Source organism: Arachis stenosperma, chromosome 1 (assembly GCF_014773155.1).
Source record: "Arachis stenosperma cultivar V10309 chromosome 1, arast.V10309.gnm1.PFL2, whole genome shotgun sequence".
NCBI lineage: Eukaryota > Viridiplantae > Streptophyta > Magnoliopsida > Fabales > Fabaceae > Arachis > Arachis stenosperma.
The window spans coordinates 93,451,889-93,469,760 of record NC_080377.1 but is presented as its reverse complement, the minus strand read 5'-3'; the positions used below and the strand labels follow the sequence as shown (position 1 = coordinate 93,469,760).

Genomic DNA, 17,872 nt, shown 5'->3' with positions numbered 1-17,872 from the left:
TTTGACATGTCTATATTTAACTATCTGTCAATGATGAGATAAAAAAATTTTATAAATATTTTTTAACATTTTTCTTTTTAAATTGCTTTTAATGTGATAATTTTTTTTAATTTTCTAAAATACTTGATTACTTCGAATATTGTATTTAAAATTTGAGTATATAAATATTTTAAATTAAACTAAAATAAATAAATTATATTACAAAAAAGTTTATTAATTTTGTCTTTTACAATATTATTTATTTGGCATATTGGCTTTGTTATTTAATTGGTATATAATGCATGCAAGAAAATTACACCTATCAAGTAGTTCTTAAAATATTAGTATACTAATTTTTTAAATAATTAATTATTTAGAGTACTGAATTTGATATTTAATTATATAAAGTATTGTATTTGTCATACAGAGGACACAAAAAATATACACATATTAATGATAAAGTGAACAAACTCCATATAACATTAAAATGGGATAAGATAAGAATTTTGTAATTAATTTTGATTTTTTAAATAATTTGATAATTCAATAAATATCTGAATATATATTTTTTTATTAGTTTAATCTTTATTATTATTTTCTTTTTTTTTATGTCATGGGGCATGTAAGTTTTAATTTATTAGTTTTTTATATATCTGTCATTTTTTGGATTATTTTATTTTTATTGTATTTTTTTTACTTTAAAAATTTTAGAGTCTAAAAAACTCCTGTTCAAATGATTCAAACTATATGATTAAAAAGTGGTTTAAGATAATAGGTTTGAATTTGGGTAATTTAACATTTATTAATGAATAACTACTAGAAGAAAAAAATTATTGCATAAATAATAGAAATAAATTGATAATATATAGGCTAATTTAGAAAACCAAAAAAAAGTAAAAAAGTAACAAAAATTAACTTTAATTTTGAAGATAAATAAAAAGATGTGACATTTTATGTATTAGATAATTTAAATAATACTTATTATATAGAAAGTTAAAAATATTTTTACCTAAAAAATATTTAATAACAAAATTGAGTTTGGAGAGAGATATATGAAATTTTCTAACTAATTACAAAATTTTTCTATTTCTCCTTATATATTGTTTCACTTTAAGTAACTATTTTTTAGCAATAATATTCAAATGATAAATTAATCTCACCTTTATAATACGATGACATTATTTGAAAATATGCAAAATGAAATAATAAAGTACATTTTAATTAATGTGCATAATAAAATAAACATAAAACTTATATAATAGTAGTCAAATACGATAACAACGATTACTTTTTGTCCAAGATACTATATTAAACTGTGACTTAATTTATAATTATTAATTAAAAAATTTACAATGATGTATTTTTATTTTTTTTATTATTTAGTTAAAAATAATATATTTTCATATTGATTTTTAGAATTATCGATATCAGATTCTGCTAATATAGCAAAAATTTTGAATGTTTTTTGTCCTAAATTTCTTCTTAATCAACAAAATAAGACAACTAACACGTACATCAAGAAAAAATTATAATTTTTATACATTTAGATATTCAAAAGACAAAAAAATAATTCTTTTAACAAAACTTCAACAATTCAAAAAAGTTAACAGAATAATTTGTTATAAAGTAAAGTGATAGACAAAATTAAAAATCGTGATAATAATACTTGGTGATAATTAATAATCATAGAGTGAAGAGAAAATGAAAAGAAAAAAAAAAGACAAAAAAGGAGAACCATATAATGTACAATGGTGTTGAGACAATCATAAAAATATAAATTAACAATTTTAAAAAATAATAAAATTAAAGATAATTTTAAAAATTGAATAATAAATTAAAAAACTATTTTTTATTAATTAGAATTATGCATAAAATAAAGAATACTTTAAATATAATTTTTTTATCTCTAATTCAAATTAAATACTATTAAAAATAAATAAATAAACCTAATAACATTTATAAATAATCCATTTGTAAATAATATTTTTTAATCTTTATTTTGATTTTTTTAATACATAGTAATAATATAATGAAATCTTTTAATTTTTATTTAATTTATAAATTTTATATATTCTAAAAGTTAAATAATTTTAAAAAATATTTTTGTTTTTAAATTTTTCATTTTTAATATTTAAATAATTTTATTAAATTTTAAATTTTAAAAATAAAAATATAAAATTAATTTTTTAAGAATAATAGAAAAGCGGCTGAACAAGCATGATAGTGCTTGTTGAGCCGCTAGTTCAAATAATGCCAGACTAGATCGGACTCTAGTTCCAAATCCAACAGCAACCTCACAGTATTCTCAAACTACACAGAGAATAAATATATGTAAAAATCACCCTGCAAGTAGGGTGGGCAAAAAAAACCAAAATTTAGATTTTAAACCAAATCCAAACCAAACCTTTAAAAAAGACCAGTTTTAAACCAAAAAAATCCAAACCAAATCAAATTTATTTTATAATTTGGTTTTGAGTCCAATCCATTTAAACGGTTTTAATCCGGATCCGGATCCAAATCCAGATTAAAATCCAAATCTCACAAAACCCTAATTCTTAACTTTTGATTCTCAAAAAATCCAGATCCAGAGCAGTAGAGCACCGTCACGATTCACGAATCCTTTTCTTCTTCGCCCGCAGCCGCCAGCCGGCACCGCCGCACTGGAGCAGGCAACTGGCACTGCAGTTTCGTAGCTGCCGCCACCACCACAAGCGCGTCGCGCCACTGCTCTGTTCCGCCATCCGCGGTTCCGCCGTCTGCCTTTTCTCGCTGTGACCCAGCTCTGTTCTTCTCCGTTCTCTGGGTACCCTCAAGGTTAGATAGGTTTACCATTAAGTAATTAATTTGGTAGATTGAAATGTTGTGAAGCAACAGAGAAGAACCACAGAGTGAATCTATCATCTGAGAAAAGGAATTGAGTGGTAGATAGGGATTTACTACATTTGTGATTATATAGTTGAAATTGCCAAAGGTGCTTTCATGTTCTTTTCTGTTCTGTTCCATTCCATCAATTTGAAAAATTGAACAAGGTTTGATTGCTTATGCTGGTATGCATATCAAGTGTTTGTGTTAATGCCATTTTTATTTTGGGGTTTTTTTTTTGCAGCAAGGTTGTGTGGTTGTCCTTTGGTCAAGTGTTGACGGTGATTTCTCAGAAGTAGAAGGCTATCTCGAGGGAAGTTTATAAGAAGAAGTACACGTCAAGCTCTTGATCTCCACCCTAAGAAGTAAGAAGACTGATGAGCGGATAATTTATACGCTTTTTGGCATTGTTTTTAGGTAGTTTTTAGTAAGTTCAAGCTACTTTTAGGGATGTTTTCCTTAGTTTTTATGTTAAATTCACATTTCTGGATTTTACTATGAGTTTGTGTGTTTTTCTGTGATTTCAGGTAAATTCTGACTGAAATTGAGGGATTTGAGCAAAACTCTGAAAAAGGCTGACAAAAGGACTGCTGATGCTGTTGGATTCTGACCTCCCTGCACTCGAAATAGATTTTCTGGAGCTACAGAACTCCAAATGGCGCGCTCTCAACGGCGTTGGAAAGTAGACATCCAGGGCTTTCCAGCAATATATAATAGTCCATACTTTATTCGAAGAATGACGACGTAACTTGGCGTTGAATGCCAAGTACATGCTGCTGTCTGGAGTTAAACGCCAGAAAAACGTCATGATCCGGAGTTGAACGCCCAAAACACGTCATAACTCGAAGTTCAACTCCAAGAGAAGCCTCAGCTCGTGGATAGATCAAGCTCAGCCCAAGCACACACCAAGTGGGCCCCGGAAGTGGATTTATGCATCAATTACTTACTCATGTAAACCCTAGTAGCTAGTCTAGTATATATAGGACATTTATCTATTGTATTAGACATCTTTTGACAGTTTAATCTCTTTGAATATTCGGTCACTTGATAATGGAGAGGGCTGGCCATTCGGCCATGCCTGAACCTCTTTTACTTATGTATTTTCAACGGTGGAGTTTCTGCACACCATAGATTAAGGGTGTGGAGCTCTACTGTACCTCAAGTATTAATGAAATCCTATTTTCTTTTATTCAATTCCTCTTTTATTCTTATTCCAAGATATTCGTTCGTACCCAAGAACATGATGAATGTGATGAGTTAGATAACCCTCATTATCATTCTCACTTATGAACGCGCGTAATTGACAGCCACTTCCGTTCTACATGCAACCGAGCTTGAACGTGTATCTCTTAGATTCCCCAACAGAATCTTCGTGGTATAAGCTAGATAGATGGCGGCATTTATGAGGATCTGGAAAGTCTCACCTTGTCTGTGGTATTCCGAGTAGGATTCCGGTAATGAATGACTGTGACGTGCTTCAAACTTGCAAGTGCTGGGCGTTAGTGACAGACGCAAAAGAATCAAGGGATTCTATTCCAGTAGGAGCGGGAACCAACCAGTGATTAGCCGTACTGTGACAGAGTGCGTGAGCATTAGTTTTCACTGCGAGGATGGGATGTAGCCATCAACCATGGGTGATGCCTCCAGACGATTAGCCGTGCGATTGACAACCGCATAGGATCATTTTCCCGAGAGGATTGAAAGTAGCCACCGCTGATGGTGAACCCCTATACAAAGCTTGCCATGGAAAGGAGTAAGAATGACTGAGTAGAAGCGGTAGGAGAGCAGGCGTCCTTGAGCCATACAGCATCTTCATATACTTAACTGAAATTCCTACCAATGAATCTACATAAGTATTCTATCCCTTTTATTATATATCATCTATTTTCTTATTCCTATTTTCGAACCCATAACTTTTTAATCTGCCTAACTGAGATTTACAAGGTGACCATAGCTTGCTTCATACCAACAATCTCTGTGGATTCGACCCTTACTCACGTAAGGTTTATTACTTGGACGACCCAGTACACTTGCTGGTTAGTTGAACGGAGTTGTGAATTTAACCAGTGCCATTAGAAGCCTTCATCTCAAAATAGTTAGAACATGGATCACAATTTCGTCCACCAAGTTTTTGGCGCCGTTGCCGGGGATTGTTCGAGTATGGACAACTGACGGTTCATCTTGTTGCTCAGATTAGGTAATTTTCTTTTCAAAAAGTTTTCTAAAATCCTTCAAAAATATTTTTTTATTATTTTCATTTTATTAATATAATTTTCGAAAAAAAATAATAAAAATACTAAAAAATTCATAAAATCATAAAAAACCAAAAATATTTTGTGTTTCTTGTTTGAGTCTTGAGTCAATTTTTAAGTTTGGTGTCAATTGCATGCTTTAAAAAAAAAATTTTCTTGCATTTTTCAAAATTCCATGCATTCATAGTGTTCTTCATGATCTTCAAGTTGTTCTTGACAAGTCTTCTTGTTTGATCTTGATGATTTCTTGTTTTGTGTTGTTTGTTGTTTTTCATATGCATTTTTCGTTTGTTAGAGTCCATGCATTAAAGATTTCTAAGTTTGGTGTCTTGCATGTTTTCTTTGCATCAAAAATTTTTCAAAGTTATGTTCTTGATGTTCATCATGATCTTCAAAGTGTTCTTGGTGTTCATCTTGACATTCATAGCATTCTTGCATGCATCTTGTGTCTTGATCCAAAATTTTCATGTTTTGGGTCATTTTTGTGTTTTTCCTTAAAAATTCAAAAATCAAAAAAATATCTTTTCCTTATTTCCCTCCAAAATTTCGAAATTTTAGTTTGACTTGGTCAAAAAAATTTTAAAATTAGTTGTTTCTTACAAGTCAAGTCAAAATTTCAATTTTAAAAATCTTATCTTTTCAAAATCTTTTTCAAAAATCATATCTTTTTCATTATTTTTATTTTTCGAAAAATTCAAAAATCTTTTTCAAATATTTTCAAAATCTTTTTCTTATCTTTATATCATATTTTCGAAAATTAGCTAACAATTAATGTGATTGGTTCAAAAATTTGAAGTTTGTTACCTTCTTGTTAAGAAAGGTTCAATCTTTAAATTCTAGAATCTTATCTTGTAGTTTCTTGTTAGTGAAGTAATTAATTTCAAAATTTTTGAACTAAATCTTTTTATCTTTTATTTGATCTTTTTCAAAAATTTTATCTTTTTCAAAATTTGATTTCAAAATATCTTATCTAACTTGCTATCTTCTTATCTTTTTCAATTTTGATTTCAAATCTTTTTCAATCAACCAACTAACTTTTTGTTTGTTTCTCATCTTTTTCAAAACCACATAACCACTTCTCTCTCTTCTATTTTCGAAAATATCTCACCCCTTTTTCAAAAATTCTTTTTAATTAACTAATTGTTTCATGTTTTAATTTTAAATTATATTTTATCTTTAATTTTCGAAAATACTAACCCCTTTTTCAAAATTATTTTCGAAATCTCTCTTCTCTTTTCTTCTTCTATTTAATTATTTAATTACTAACACTTCTCTTCACCTCTTCTCATTCAAAAATCTGAACCCTCTTCATTCTTCTACTCCTTTCTTTTTCTACTAACATAAAGGGATCTCTATACTGTGACATAGAGGATTCCTCTTCTTTTCTTGTTTTCTCCTCTTTATGAGCAGGAACAGGGATAAAGGCACTCTTGTTGAAATTGATCCAGAACCTGAAAGGACTCTGAAGAGAAAATTAAGAGAAGCTAAATTACAACAATCCAGAAGCAACCTTTTAGAAATTTTCGAACAAGAGAAGGAGATGGCAGCCGAAAATAATAATAATAATGCAAGGAGAATGCTTGGTGACTTCACTAAGCCAACGTCCAAATTTGATGGAAGAAGCATCTCCATTCCTGCCATTGGAGCCAATAACTTTGAGCTGAAACCTCAGCTAGTTGCTTTAATGCAACAAAACTGCAAGTTTTATGGACTTCCCTCTGAAGATCCTTACCAGTTTTTAACTGAGTTCTTGCAGATCTGTGAGACTGTAAAGACGAATGGAGTTGATCCTGAAGTCTACAGACTCATGCTTTTCCCTTTTGCTGTAAGAGATAGAGCCAGAGTATGGTTGGATTCACAACCCAAGGATAGCCTGGACTCATGGGATAAGCTGGTCACTGCCTTCTTGGACAAATTCTTTCCTCCTCAAAAGCTGAGCAAGCTGAGAGTGGATGTTCAAACCTTCAAACAAAAAGATGGTGAATCCCTCTATGAAGCTTGGGAAAGATACAAGCAGCTGACCAAAAGATGTCCATCTGACATGTTTTCAGAATGGACCATATTAGATATATTCTATTATGGCCTCTCTGAATTTTCGAAAATGTCATTGGACCATTCCGCAGGTGGATCTATTCACCTGAAGAAAACGCCTGAAGAGGCTCAAGAACTCATTGACATGGTTGCAAATAACCAGTTCATGTACACTTCTGAGAGGAATTCTGTGAATAATGGGGTACCTCAGAAGAAAGGAGTTCTTGAAATTGATGCTCTGAATGCCATATTGGCTCAGAACAAAATGTTGACTCAACAGGTCAACATAATCTCTCAAAATCTGAATGGATTGCAACATGCATCGAACAGTACTAGAGAGGCAGCTTCTGAAGAAGCTTATGATCCTGAGAACCCTGCCATGGCAGAGGTTAATTACATGGGTGAACCTTATGGAAACACCTATAACTCATCATGGAGAAATCATCCAAATTTCTCCTGGAAGGATCAGCAAAAGCCTCAACAAGGCTTTAACAATGGTGGACGCAATAGGCTGAACAATAGTAAGCCATATCCATCATCTTCTCAGCAACAGACAGAGAACTCTGAACAAAACAATTCCAATTTAGCCAATATAGTCTCTGATCTGTCAAAAGCCACTTTCAGTTTCATGAATGAAACAAGATCATCCATTAGAAATCTGGAGGCACAAGTGGGCCAGCTGAGTAAGAAAGTTATTGAAACTCCTCCCAGTATTCTCCCAAGCAATACAGAAGAAAATCCAAAAGGAGAGTGCAAGGCCATTGACATAGTCAATATGGCCGAATGCACAAAGGAGGAGGAGGACGAAAATCCTAGTGAGGAAGACCTCCTGGGACGTTCCTCAAGCAAGAAGGAGTTTCCTATTAAGGATCCTGAGGAATCTGAGGCTCATCTAGAGACCATAGAGATTCCTTTAAATCTCCTTCTGCCATTCATGAGCTCTGAAGAATATTCATCCTCTGAAGAGAATGAAGATGTAACTGGAGAGCAAGTTGCTCAATACTTAGGAGCTATCATGAAACTGAATGCCAAGCTGTTTGGTAATGAGACTTGGGAAAGTGAACCTCCCTTGCTCATTAGTGAACTAGATACTTGAATTCAGAGAACTCTACCTCAAAAGAAACAAGATCCTGGCAAGTTCTTAATACCTTGCACCATTGGCACCATGAGATTTAAAAAAGCTCTATGTGATCTTGGGTCAGGGATAAATCTTATGCCACTCTCTGTAATGGAGAAGTTGGGGATCATTGAGGTACAACCTGCCTTGTTCTCATTACAACTGGCAGATAAGTCCATAAGACAAGCTTATGGAATAGTGGAGGACGTGCTAGTAAGGGTTGAAGGCCTTTACATCCCCACTGATTTCATAATCCTAGACACTAGGAAGGAAGATGATGAATGCATCATCCTAGGAAGACCTTTCCTAGCCACAGCAGGAGCTGTGATAGATGTCAACAGAGGTGAGTTAGTCCTTCAATTGAATAGGGACTACCTTGTGTTTCAGGCACATGGCCATCCCTCTGTGACAAAAGAGAGTAAGCATGAAGAGCTTCTCTCAGTTCAGAGTCAAGAAGAGCCCACACAGTCAAACTCTAAGTTTGGTGTTGTGAGGCCACAACCAAACTCTAAGTTTGGTGTTCAAACCCCATATCCAAACTCTAAGTTTGGTGTTGGGACTACACACTAAATTGACCTGATCACCATGTGGCTCCATGAGAGCCACTGTCAAGCTATTGACATTAAAGAAGCGCTTGTTGGGAAGCAACCCAATTTTATTTATCTAATTTTATTTTATTTTATTTCTTGTTTATTTTCGTGTTTTATTAGGTACATGATCATGAGGAGTCACGAAAAAAATCAAAAAAATTAAAAACAGAGTCAAAAACAGAAGAAAAAAATTTTTCACCCTGGAGGCAGCGCAGACTGGCGTTCAACGCCAGTAAGGTGCATCTAGCCGGCGTTCAACGCCAGAACAGAGCATCATTCTGGCGCTGAACGCCCAAAACAAGCAACAACCTGGCGTTAAACGCCAGGATGGTGCACAGAGAGGACAAACTGGCGCTGAACGCCAGGAACAAGCATGAAACTGGCGTTCAACGCCAGAAACATGCATTACATGGGCGTTGAACGCCCAGAACATGCATCAATGGGCGTTTGAACGCCAGAATGATACATGAAGGCATTTTACATGCCTATAAGGTGAAGGAATGGTATTTGTTTTCACCTCAGGATCTGTGGACCCCACAGGATCCTCACCTCAGGATCTGTGGACCCCACAGGATCCCCACCTACCATATTCCCACCTTACCTCCTAATCCTAATTTTTGTGATGTGAATACCCCATGTCACAATTCCCAATATTCTTCATCAATCACCTCAATTCCTCTTCCCAATTACCCCATTCACCATTCACATCAACCCACTCTTCCCCATAAACCCCACCTACCTTCATAAAATTCAAATTCAATTCCCCACCCCTTCCCACCCAAAATGGCCGAACTCCCACCCTCCCTCTCCCTATAAATAACCTTCCATTATTCTTCTACTATTCTTTTCTTTCTTGCTCGAGGACGAGCAAATTTTAAGTTTGGTGTGGTAAAAGCATAAGCTTTTTTTTTTGTTTTTCCATTACCAATGGCACCTAAGGCCGGAGTTTCCTCAAGAAAAGGGAAAGGGAAAGCAAAAGCTTCCACCTCTGAGTCATGGGAGATGGAAAGATTCATCTCCAAGAGCCATCAAGACCACTTCTATGATGTTGTGGCAAAGAAGAAGGTGATCCCTGAGGTCCCTTTCAAGCTCAAAAAGAATGAGTATCCGGAAATCCGACATGAAATCCAAAGAAGAGGTTGGGAAGTCATAACCAACCCCATGCAACAAGTTGAAATATTGATGGTTCAAGAGTTCTATGCTAATGCATGGATCACTAGGAACCATGATCAAAGTATGAACCCGAATCCAAAGAACTATCTCACAATGGTTCGGGGGAAATACTTAGATTTCAGTCCGGAAAATGTGTGGTTGGCGTTTCACTTACCCATGATGCAAGGTGATGAACGCCCCTACACAAGAAGGGTCAACTTTAATCAAAGGTTGGACCAAGTCTTAATGGACATTTGTGTGGAAGGCGCCCAATGGAGAATAGACTCCAAAGGCAAGCCAATCCAACTAAGAAGACTGGTCCTCAAGCCTGTAGCTAGAGGATGGTTGGAGTTCATCCAAAGATCCATCATCCCTACAAGCAACCGATCTGAAGTTACTGTGGATCGGGCCATCATGATTCATAGCATCATGATTGGAGAGGAAGTAGAAGTTCATGAAGTCATCTCCAATGAACTCTACAAAATAGCCGACAAGCCTTCACACATGGCACGGCTAGCCTTCCCCCACCTTATATGCCATCTATGTTACTCAGCTGGAGTAATCATAGATGGAGATGTCTCCATTGAAGAAGACAAGCCCATCACCAAGAAAAGGATGGAGCAAACAAGAGAAGTTCCTCACGGCCCTCAAGAAGAACATGTGGAAGTTCATCATCAACAAATGCCTCAAGGAATGCACTTTCCTCCCAACAACTATTGGGAGCAACTCAACACCTCCTTAGAAGATTTGAGCCATAACGTTGAACAACTAAGGGTGGAAAATCATGAACACTCCATCATTCTCCAAGAAATAAGAGAAGATCAAAGAGCAATGAGGGAGGAGCAACAAAGGCAAGGAAGGGACATAGAAGAGCTTAAGAACATCATTGGTCCTTCAAGAAGAAGACGCCACTAAAGGTGGATTCATTCCTTGTTCTTTATTTCTTTCTGTTTTCGGTTTTTAATTATTGTGTTTATCTATGTTTTGTGTCTTTATTTCATGATCATTAGTATGTAACCATGCCTTAAAGCTATGAATAAATTCCATTAATCCTTCACCTCTCTTAAAAGAAAAATGTTTTAATTCAAAAGAACAAGAAGTACATGAATTTCGAATTTATCCTTGAAATTAGTTTAATTATATTGATGTGGTGACAATACTTTTTGTTTTCTGAATGAATGCTTGAACAGTGCATATGTCTTTTGATATTGTTGTTTATGAGTGTTAAAATTGTTGGCTCTTGAAAGAATGATGAACAAAGAGAAATGTTATTGAGGATCTGAAAAATCATGAAATTGATTCTTGAAGCAAGAAAAAGCAGTCAATAGCAAAAGCTTGCGAAAAAAAAAAGAGAAAAAAAAATGGCGAAAAAAAATTAGAAAAAAAAAGAAGGAGCAGTAGAAAAAGCCAATAGCCCTTAAAACCAAAAGGCAAGGGTAAAAAGGATCCAAGGCTTTGAGCATCAATGGATAGGAGGGCCCAAGGAAATAAAATCCAGGCCTAAGCGGCTAAATCAAGCTGTCCCTAACCATGTGCTTGTGTCATGAAGGTCCAAGTGAAAAGCTTGAGACTAAGTGGTTAAAGTCGTGATCTAAGGCAAAAGAGTGTGCTTAAGAGCTCTGGACACCACTAACTGGGGACTTTAGCAAAGCTAAGTCACAATCTGAAAAGGTTCACCCAGTTATGTGTCTGTGGCATTTATGTATCCGGTGGTAATACTGGAAAACAAAGTGCTTAGGGCCACGGCCAAGACTCATAAGTAGCTGTGTTCAAGAATCAACATGCTTAACTAAGAAAGTCAATAACACTATCCCAAATTCTAAGTTCCCCAGAGACACCAATCCCTCTAAACTACAAAGGAAAAAGTGAGATGCCAAAACTGTTCAGAAGCAAAAAGCTACAAGTCCCGCTCATTTAATTATAATTAATATTCATTGATATTTCTGAATTTATAGTATATTCTCTTCTTTTTATCCTATTTGATTTTCAGTTGCTTGGGGACAAGCAACAATTTAAGTTTGGTGTTGTGATGAGCGGATAATTTATACGCTTTTTGGCATTGTTTTTAGGTAGTTTTTAGTAAGTTCAAGCTACTTTTAGGGATGTTTTCCTTAGTTTTTATGTTAAATTCACATTTCTGGACTTTACTATGAGTTTGTGTGTTTTTCTGTGATTTCAGGTAAATTCTGACTAAAATTGAGGGATTTGAGCAAAACTCTGAAAAAGGCTGACAAAAGGACTGCTGATGCTGTTGGATTCTGACCTCCCTGCACTCGAAATGGATTTTCTGGAGCTACAGAACTCCAAATGGCGCGCTCTCAACGGCGTTGGAAAGTAGACATCCAGGGCTTTCCAGCAACATATAATAGTCCATACTTTATTCGAAGAATGACGACGTAACTTGGCGTTGAACGCCAAGTACATGCTGCTGTCTGGAGTTAAACGCCAGAAAAACGTCATGATCCGGAGTTGAACGCCCAAAACACGTCATAACTCGAAGTTCAACTCCAAGAGAAGCCTCAGCTCGTGGATAGATCAAGCTCAGCCCAAGCACACACCAAGTGGGCCCCGGAAGTGGATTTATGCATCAATTACTTACTCATGTAAACCCTAGTAGCTAGTCTAGTATATATAGGACATTTATCTATTGTATTAGACATCTTTTGACAGTTTAATCTCTTTGAATATTCGGTCACTTGATCATGGAGAGGGCTGGCCATTCGGCCATGCCTGAACCTCTTTTACTTATGTATTTTCAACGGTGGAGTTTCTGCACACCATAGATTAAGGGTGTGGAGCTCTGCTGTACCTCAAGTATTAATGAAATTCTATTTTCTTTTATTCAATTCCTCTTTTATTCTTATTCCAAGATATTCGTTCGTACCCAAGAACATGATGAATGTGATGAGTTAGATAACCCTCATTATCATTCTCACTTATGAACGCGCGTGATTGACAACCACTTCCGTTCTACATGCAACCGAGCTTGAACGTGTATCTCTTAGATTCCTCAACAGAATCTTCGTGGTATAAGCTAGATAGATGGCGGCATTTATGAGGATCCGGAAAGTCTCACCTTGTCTGTGGTATTCCGAGTAGGATTCCGGTAATGAATGACTGTGACGTGCTTCAAACTTGCAAGTGCTGGGCGTTAGTGACAGACGCAAAAGAATCAAGGGATTCTATTCCAGTAGGAGCGGGAACCAACCAGTGATTAGCCGTACTGTGACAGAGTGCGTGAGCATTAGTTTTCACTGCGAGGATGGGATGTAGCCATCAACCATGGGTGATGCCTCCAGACGATTAGCCGTGCGATTGACAACCGCATAGGATCATTTTCCCGAGAGGATTGAAAGTAGCCACCGCTGATGGTGAACCCCTATACAAAGCTTGCCATGGAAAGGAGTAAGAAGGACTGAGTAGAAGCGGTAGGAGAGCAGGCGTCCTTGAGCCATACAGCATCTTCATATACTTAACTGAAATTCCTACCAATGAATCTACATACGTATTCTATCCCTTTTATTATATATCATCTATTTTCTTATTCCTATTTTCGAACCCATAACTTTTTAATCTGCCTAACTGAGATTTACAAGGTGACCATAGCTTGCTTCATACCAACAATCTCTGTGGATTCGACCCTTACTCACGTAAGGTTTATTACTTGGACGACCCAGTACACTTGCTGGTTAGTTGAACGGAGTTGTGAATTTAACCAGTGCCATTAGAAGCCTTCATCTCAAAATAGTTAGAACATGGATCACAATTTCGTCCACCAAAGACCAGAGCCATTTGCAGAGGCTCACCAAGCACCAGGTATTTGCCTTGCCTTGTGTTTAAATTTTTTAATTAGCTTTGAATTTTGTTCCTGTTCATTCATCATGCTACTCTGTTGTTGAGACATTGCACCAGGTTTCTAGTTCTAGCATACTGTTAAAGCATAGGATATTTCACTTTGCTAATGGTTTATTGCTGAGGATACAACACATCAAAGTTCATTGTTTGTTTACTGGGGAAGGGATGCAAGTATGATTTTATTAGGGAATAGTTTATAGTTGATAGTTGATTTTTAGCAGTATTTTATTCCCTGCCAAAGCTAAACAGAAATATATGAATGCAAATTGCAAAATTTTTTGTAATGGTTAACAATGGATTTCCAGGTTCTTTGTGATTTAAGACCAAGAGAATTATACTAAGAGAAATCAGCTACTAAGAATAAGGGTTAGGGTAGTTAGAAGCTCAATCAAATGATATATAAACTGAAATTATGAAGCTGTATTGGTTGAGTTTGTGTTGCTGGATTTGTGCTTGATTATGTTATGGCGAATGTTTAAGTGATCTTCTGAATATGTGATTTTATCTATATATATGCTTTTGTAGTTTTGCCTTTTGTTGTTGTTCATTATTTTTTTATTTATTTGTGTTTGCTTTAAAAATATAATTGAACCTTGAAGATTATTTTACTATCCGTGAAAGATGTTGTCAGAAGTTCTAGCTTTTTTGAAGTTCTTTCATTTCTCTATCCAAATCATGTTGATGATGTATCAAAAAGATTGGCTGGCTGCTGGAGCAGATCACAAAATTATTTTTAAAGAAGTACATGTTTACTTTGCAAAGCACATACCCTTTATTCTTCTTAACTGAAGGAGGATGTGAACTTTATGTAGATGTGAGAAGAAATTCATTAGAGGAGGCTCTAAAATCTTTGCATAGAACATAAATTGCAAGGAATAGTCTTTGAAGTCAAAGAAATTAAATATTTACTTATTTAGAAATCCTGAAGTTGTAAGCTAAGAAAGATCAAGGAGTGTTCTAATAAGCTTTGTCTTTTTATATATGGAAAATTAAGCAATGTTCTTAAGGCGGTTTACATGCAACATCTAATGAAGATTGATGGTGTCATTGTTGATCTTGTTAAAGAAATAACAGAGTTAGTTCTTGATATAAATGATCAAGGGATGGAGGAAAAATTGCAAGTGAAGAATTAGTAATGAAAAAAGGAATTAGTAATAGATTATTTATTATTTATGATCAGAATTCTTTTATTCTTGCAATAAATTTTGGTCTAAATCTTTCTACATTCAAGTCGAAATTAGTTATTGGTGTATTTATAAGTTAGCCTACTTATATTATACGCTTTGAATGTAATTTTATTTTTGGCATTAATACAAAATACTTATGAATTGAACTGCCATAGTATGTTTGCACTTAAGTTCACATAATTAAATTTATATATGTCATCTGAATTTAGAGTATTTTATTCAATTTCTATCTATATTGTGATATGTGACATTACAGCAGCTCATTATTAGGTTTTGCATCTTTTTCTTTGTGGCATGATCATCGTACTGGAGGCTTTTAAAATATAGAATTGGTAGAGTGCAGAAGTAACATATTCCTGAATTGTAAAACTTTATTTTGTATTGTGATGTGATAGAAAAATGTGGCTGTTGTTTGGTTTTTTTTCTTAGATTTTGTACAAAATAATTTATTTATTGTCTTTACTTTTGTGTTCTGATGCAAGCTTGAATTTGGATTAGTTTGTGTTAATTTTAGCATGTTTGGCACCAAATTTTGAGTTATGTACACCTTGCTTTATATGCAGAGCAAGATGACTGAAAACAGTAATATTGAAGCAGCAGGGATGTCTGTTAACACTCAACCATCTTCTCCACTGTCAGGTGTTCGTAAGAATCGGTCAACTGTCTGGGATCATTTTGATGTGGAGAATGCTACCGAGAAGAAGGCTAAATGCAAATATTGTGGTAGCTTAATACAATATGGGAATGGAACCAGCTCAATGGGTGGTCATTTGAGAAGATGCAAGCAAAATCCTAATAATGATTCAAACAAAAGAAGAAAAACAACGACCACACCGACTATAGATGAGCGTGGTGTTTTAAATTCACCCAGTGCTTCCAAATTTGACCAAGAGGAGGCTCGAAGGGCACTTGTGGAAATGTTTATTAGGGAAGAGCTACCATTTCGCTTCGTTGAAAGCCCGAAATTCCGAAAATTTGTGCATGCCCTACAAGCAAGATTCAAAGTTCCTTCACGGACTACATTAGCACGTGACATTGGAGCCCTTTATGCTGAAGAAAAGATGAAGTTGCAAGATTTTCTTTCGGCAAATTGTGGTAGAGTATGTCTAACCACTGACACTTGGACTTCAATTCAAAATTTTACTTATATGAGTTTGACAACACATTTTGTTGATTTGGATTGGAAATTACATAAAAAAATACTTAATTTTTGTCAAGTGACAAGTCATTCAGGAGAGGTTATAGGAGCAACAATTGAATCTTGTTTAAATAATTGGAATTTGAATCGGGTCTTTAGTGTGACAGTTGATAATGCCTCCTCTAACGATGTTGCAATTAAATATCTGAAGCAGCGATTGAATTCTTGGAATAGCATTATTTTGAATGGTGAATTTATTCATATGAGGTGTTATGCACATATTATAAACTTAATTGTAAAAGAGGGGTTGAAAGAGATTGATGAATCGGTCTTGAGGATTCGTAGTGCAGTAAAGTATGTTAGATCTTCTCCATCTAGAGCTAGTAGGTTTCAAAAGTGTGTTGAATTAGAAAAAATCCAATATAAAGGCTTGCCTTGCATGGATGTTGAGACTAGGTGGAACTCTACCTATCAAATGTTAGAGGTAGCTTTGAAGCATCGCAAAGTATTTGAGTTGCTTGCTTTGAAAGATAATACCTATATAGGAGAGATGAATGGAGGAAAAGGGAGAGGTGTTCCTTCTGATTCAGACTGGGAGTATGCTGAGTCCATTGTACCATTTTTGCGAGTGTTCAGTGATGCCACTATACGTGTTTCTGGTACCTTATATGTTACCAGTGATATGTATATGAAGGAAGTATTTGCAATTGGATGATTTATTTGTCATTCTTGTGATTCTATTGATTTTAGTACTATGTCAATGGCAGAAAGGATGAGGGTTAAGTATGAGAAGTATTGGGGCAATCCTGATTCGGTGAACATATTGTTATTGATTGCTATCGTACTTAATCCAATGCAAAAGATTGAGTATGTCAATTATTTCTTGGATTACTTCTTTGGAGAAGAAAAAGGAGGCGAATTGAAGTCAAAGTTGTCCAAGTGCATAAAGTTACTTTATCAGCAATACCAAAGTTCTGGGGAAGCAAGTGAAGCTGATACGCAAGAAGTTCAAGCTAACAACATTAATACCGATCTTCATGGCATGGGCTTTTTTCTACAAGCAACCGGTCGCAGAACAAATACAAGATCTGAACTTGATAGATATTTACAAGAAGAATGCGAGCCATACTCCCATAAGTTCGATATACTAAACTGGTGGAAGGTCAACTCAACCCGATATCCAATTCTTGGAAATATGGCTCGTGAGGTATTGGCTATACCTGTTTCTACGGTAGCTTCGGAGTTTGCATTTAGTACTGGAGGAAGAGTCCTCGAACCATACCGCAGTTCCTTAACACCTAGAATGGTAGAAGCCTTAGTCTGCATAGGAGATTAGCTTAAGGAAGATCTTTTCTCTGCTTTAGATGATGATGGTTGACGAGCGGATATTTTATACGCTTTTTGGGGGTAATTTCATGTAGATTTTAGCATGTTTTAATTAGTTTTTAGTAGAATATTATTAGTTTTTAGGCAAAAATCATATTTCTGGACTTTACTATGAGTTTGTGTGTTTTTCTGTGATTTCAGGTATTTTCTGGCTGAAATTGAGGGAGCTGAGCAAAAATCTGAGTTAGGCTGAAAAAGGACTGCTGATGCTGCTGGATTCTGACCTCCCTGCATTCGAAATGGATTTTCTAGAGCTACAGGAGTCCAATTGGCGCGTTCTCAACGGCGTTGGAAAGTAGACATCCAGGGCTTTCCAGCAATAT

At 35.2% G+C, this 17,872-nt stretch overlaps 1 protein-coding gene across 1 annotated transcript; it reads left to right on the top strand.

Moving 5' to 3' along the window:
* Positions 1-15,594: 15,594 nt before the first annotated feature.
* Positions 15,595-16,878, top strand: LOC130982185 (zinc finger BED domain-containing protein RICESLEEPER 2-like). Its single transcript, XM_057906074.1, has one exon. The coding sequence runs from the start codon at positions 15,595-15,597 to the stop codon at positions 16,876-16,878; it is 1,284 nt and encodes a 427-aa protein (XP_057762057.1).
* Positions 16,879-17,872: the final 994 nt, after the last annotated feature.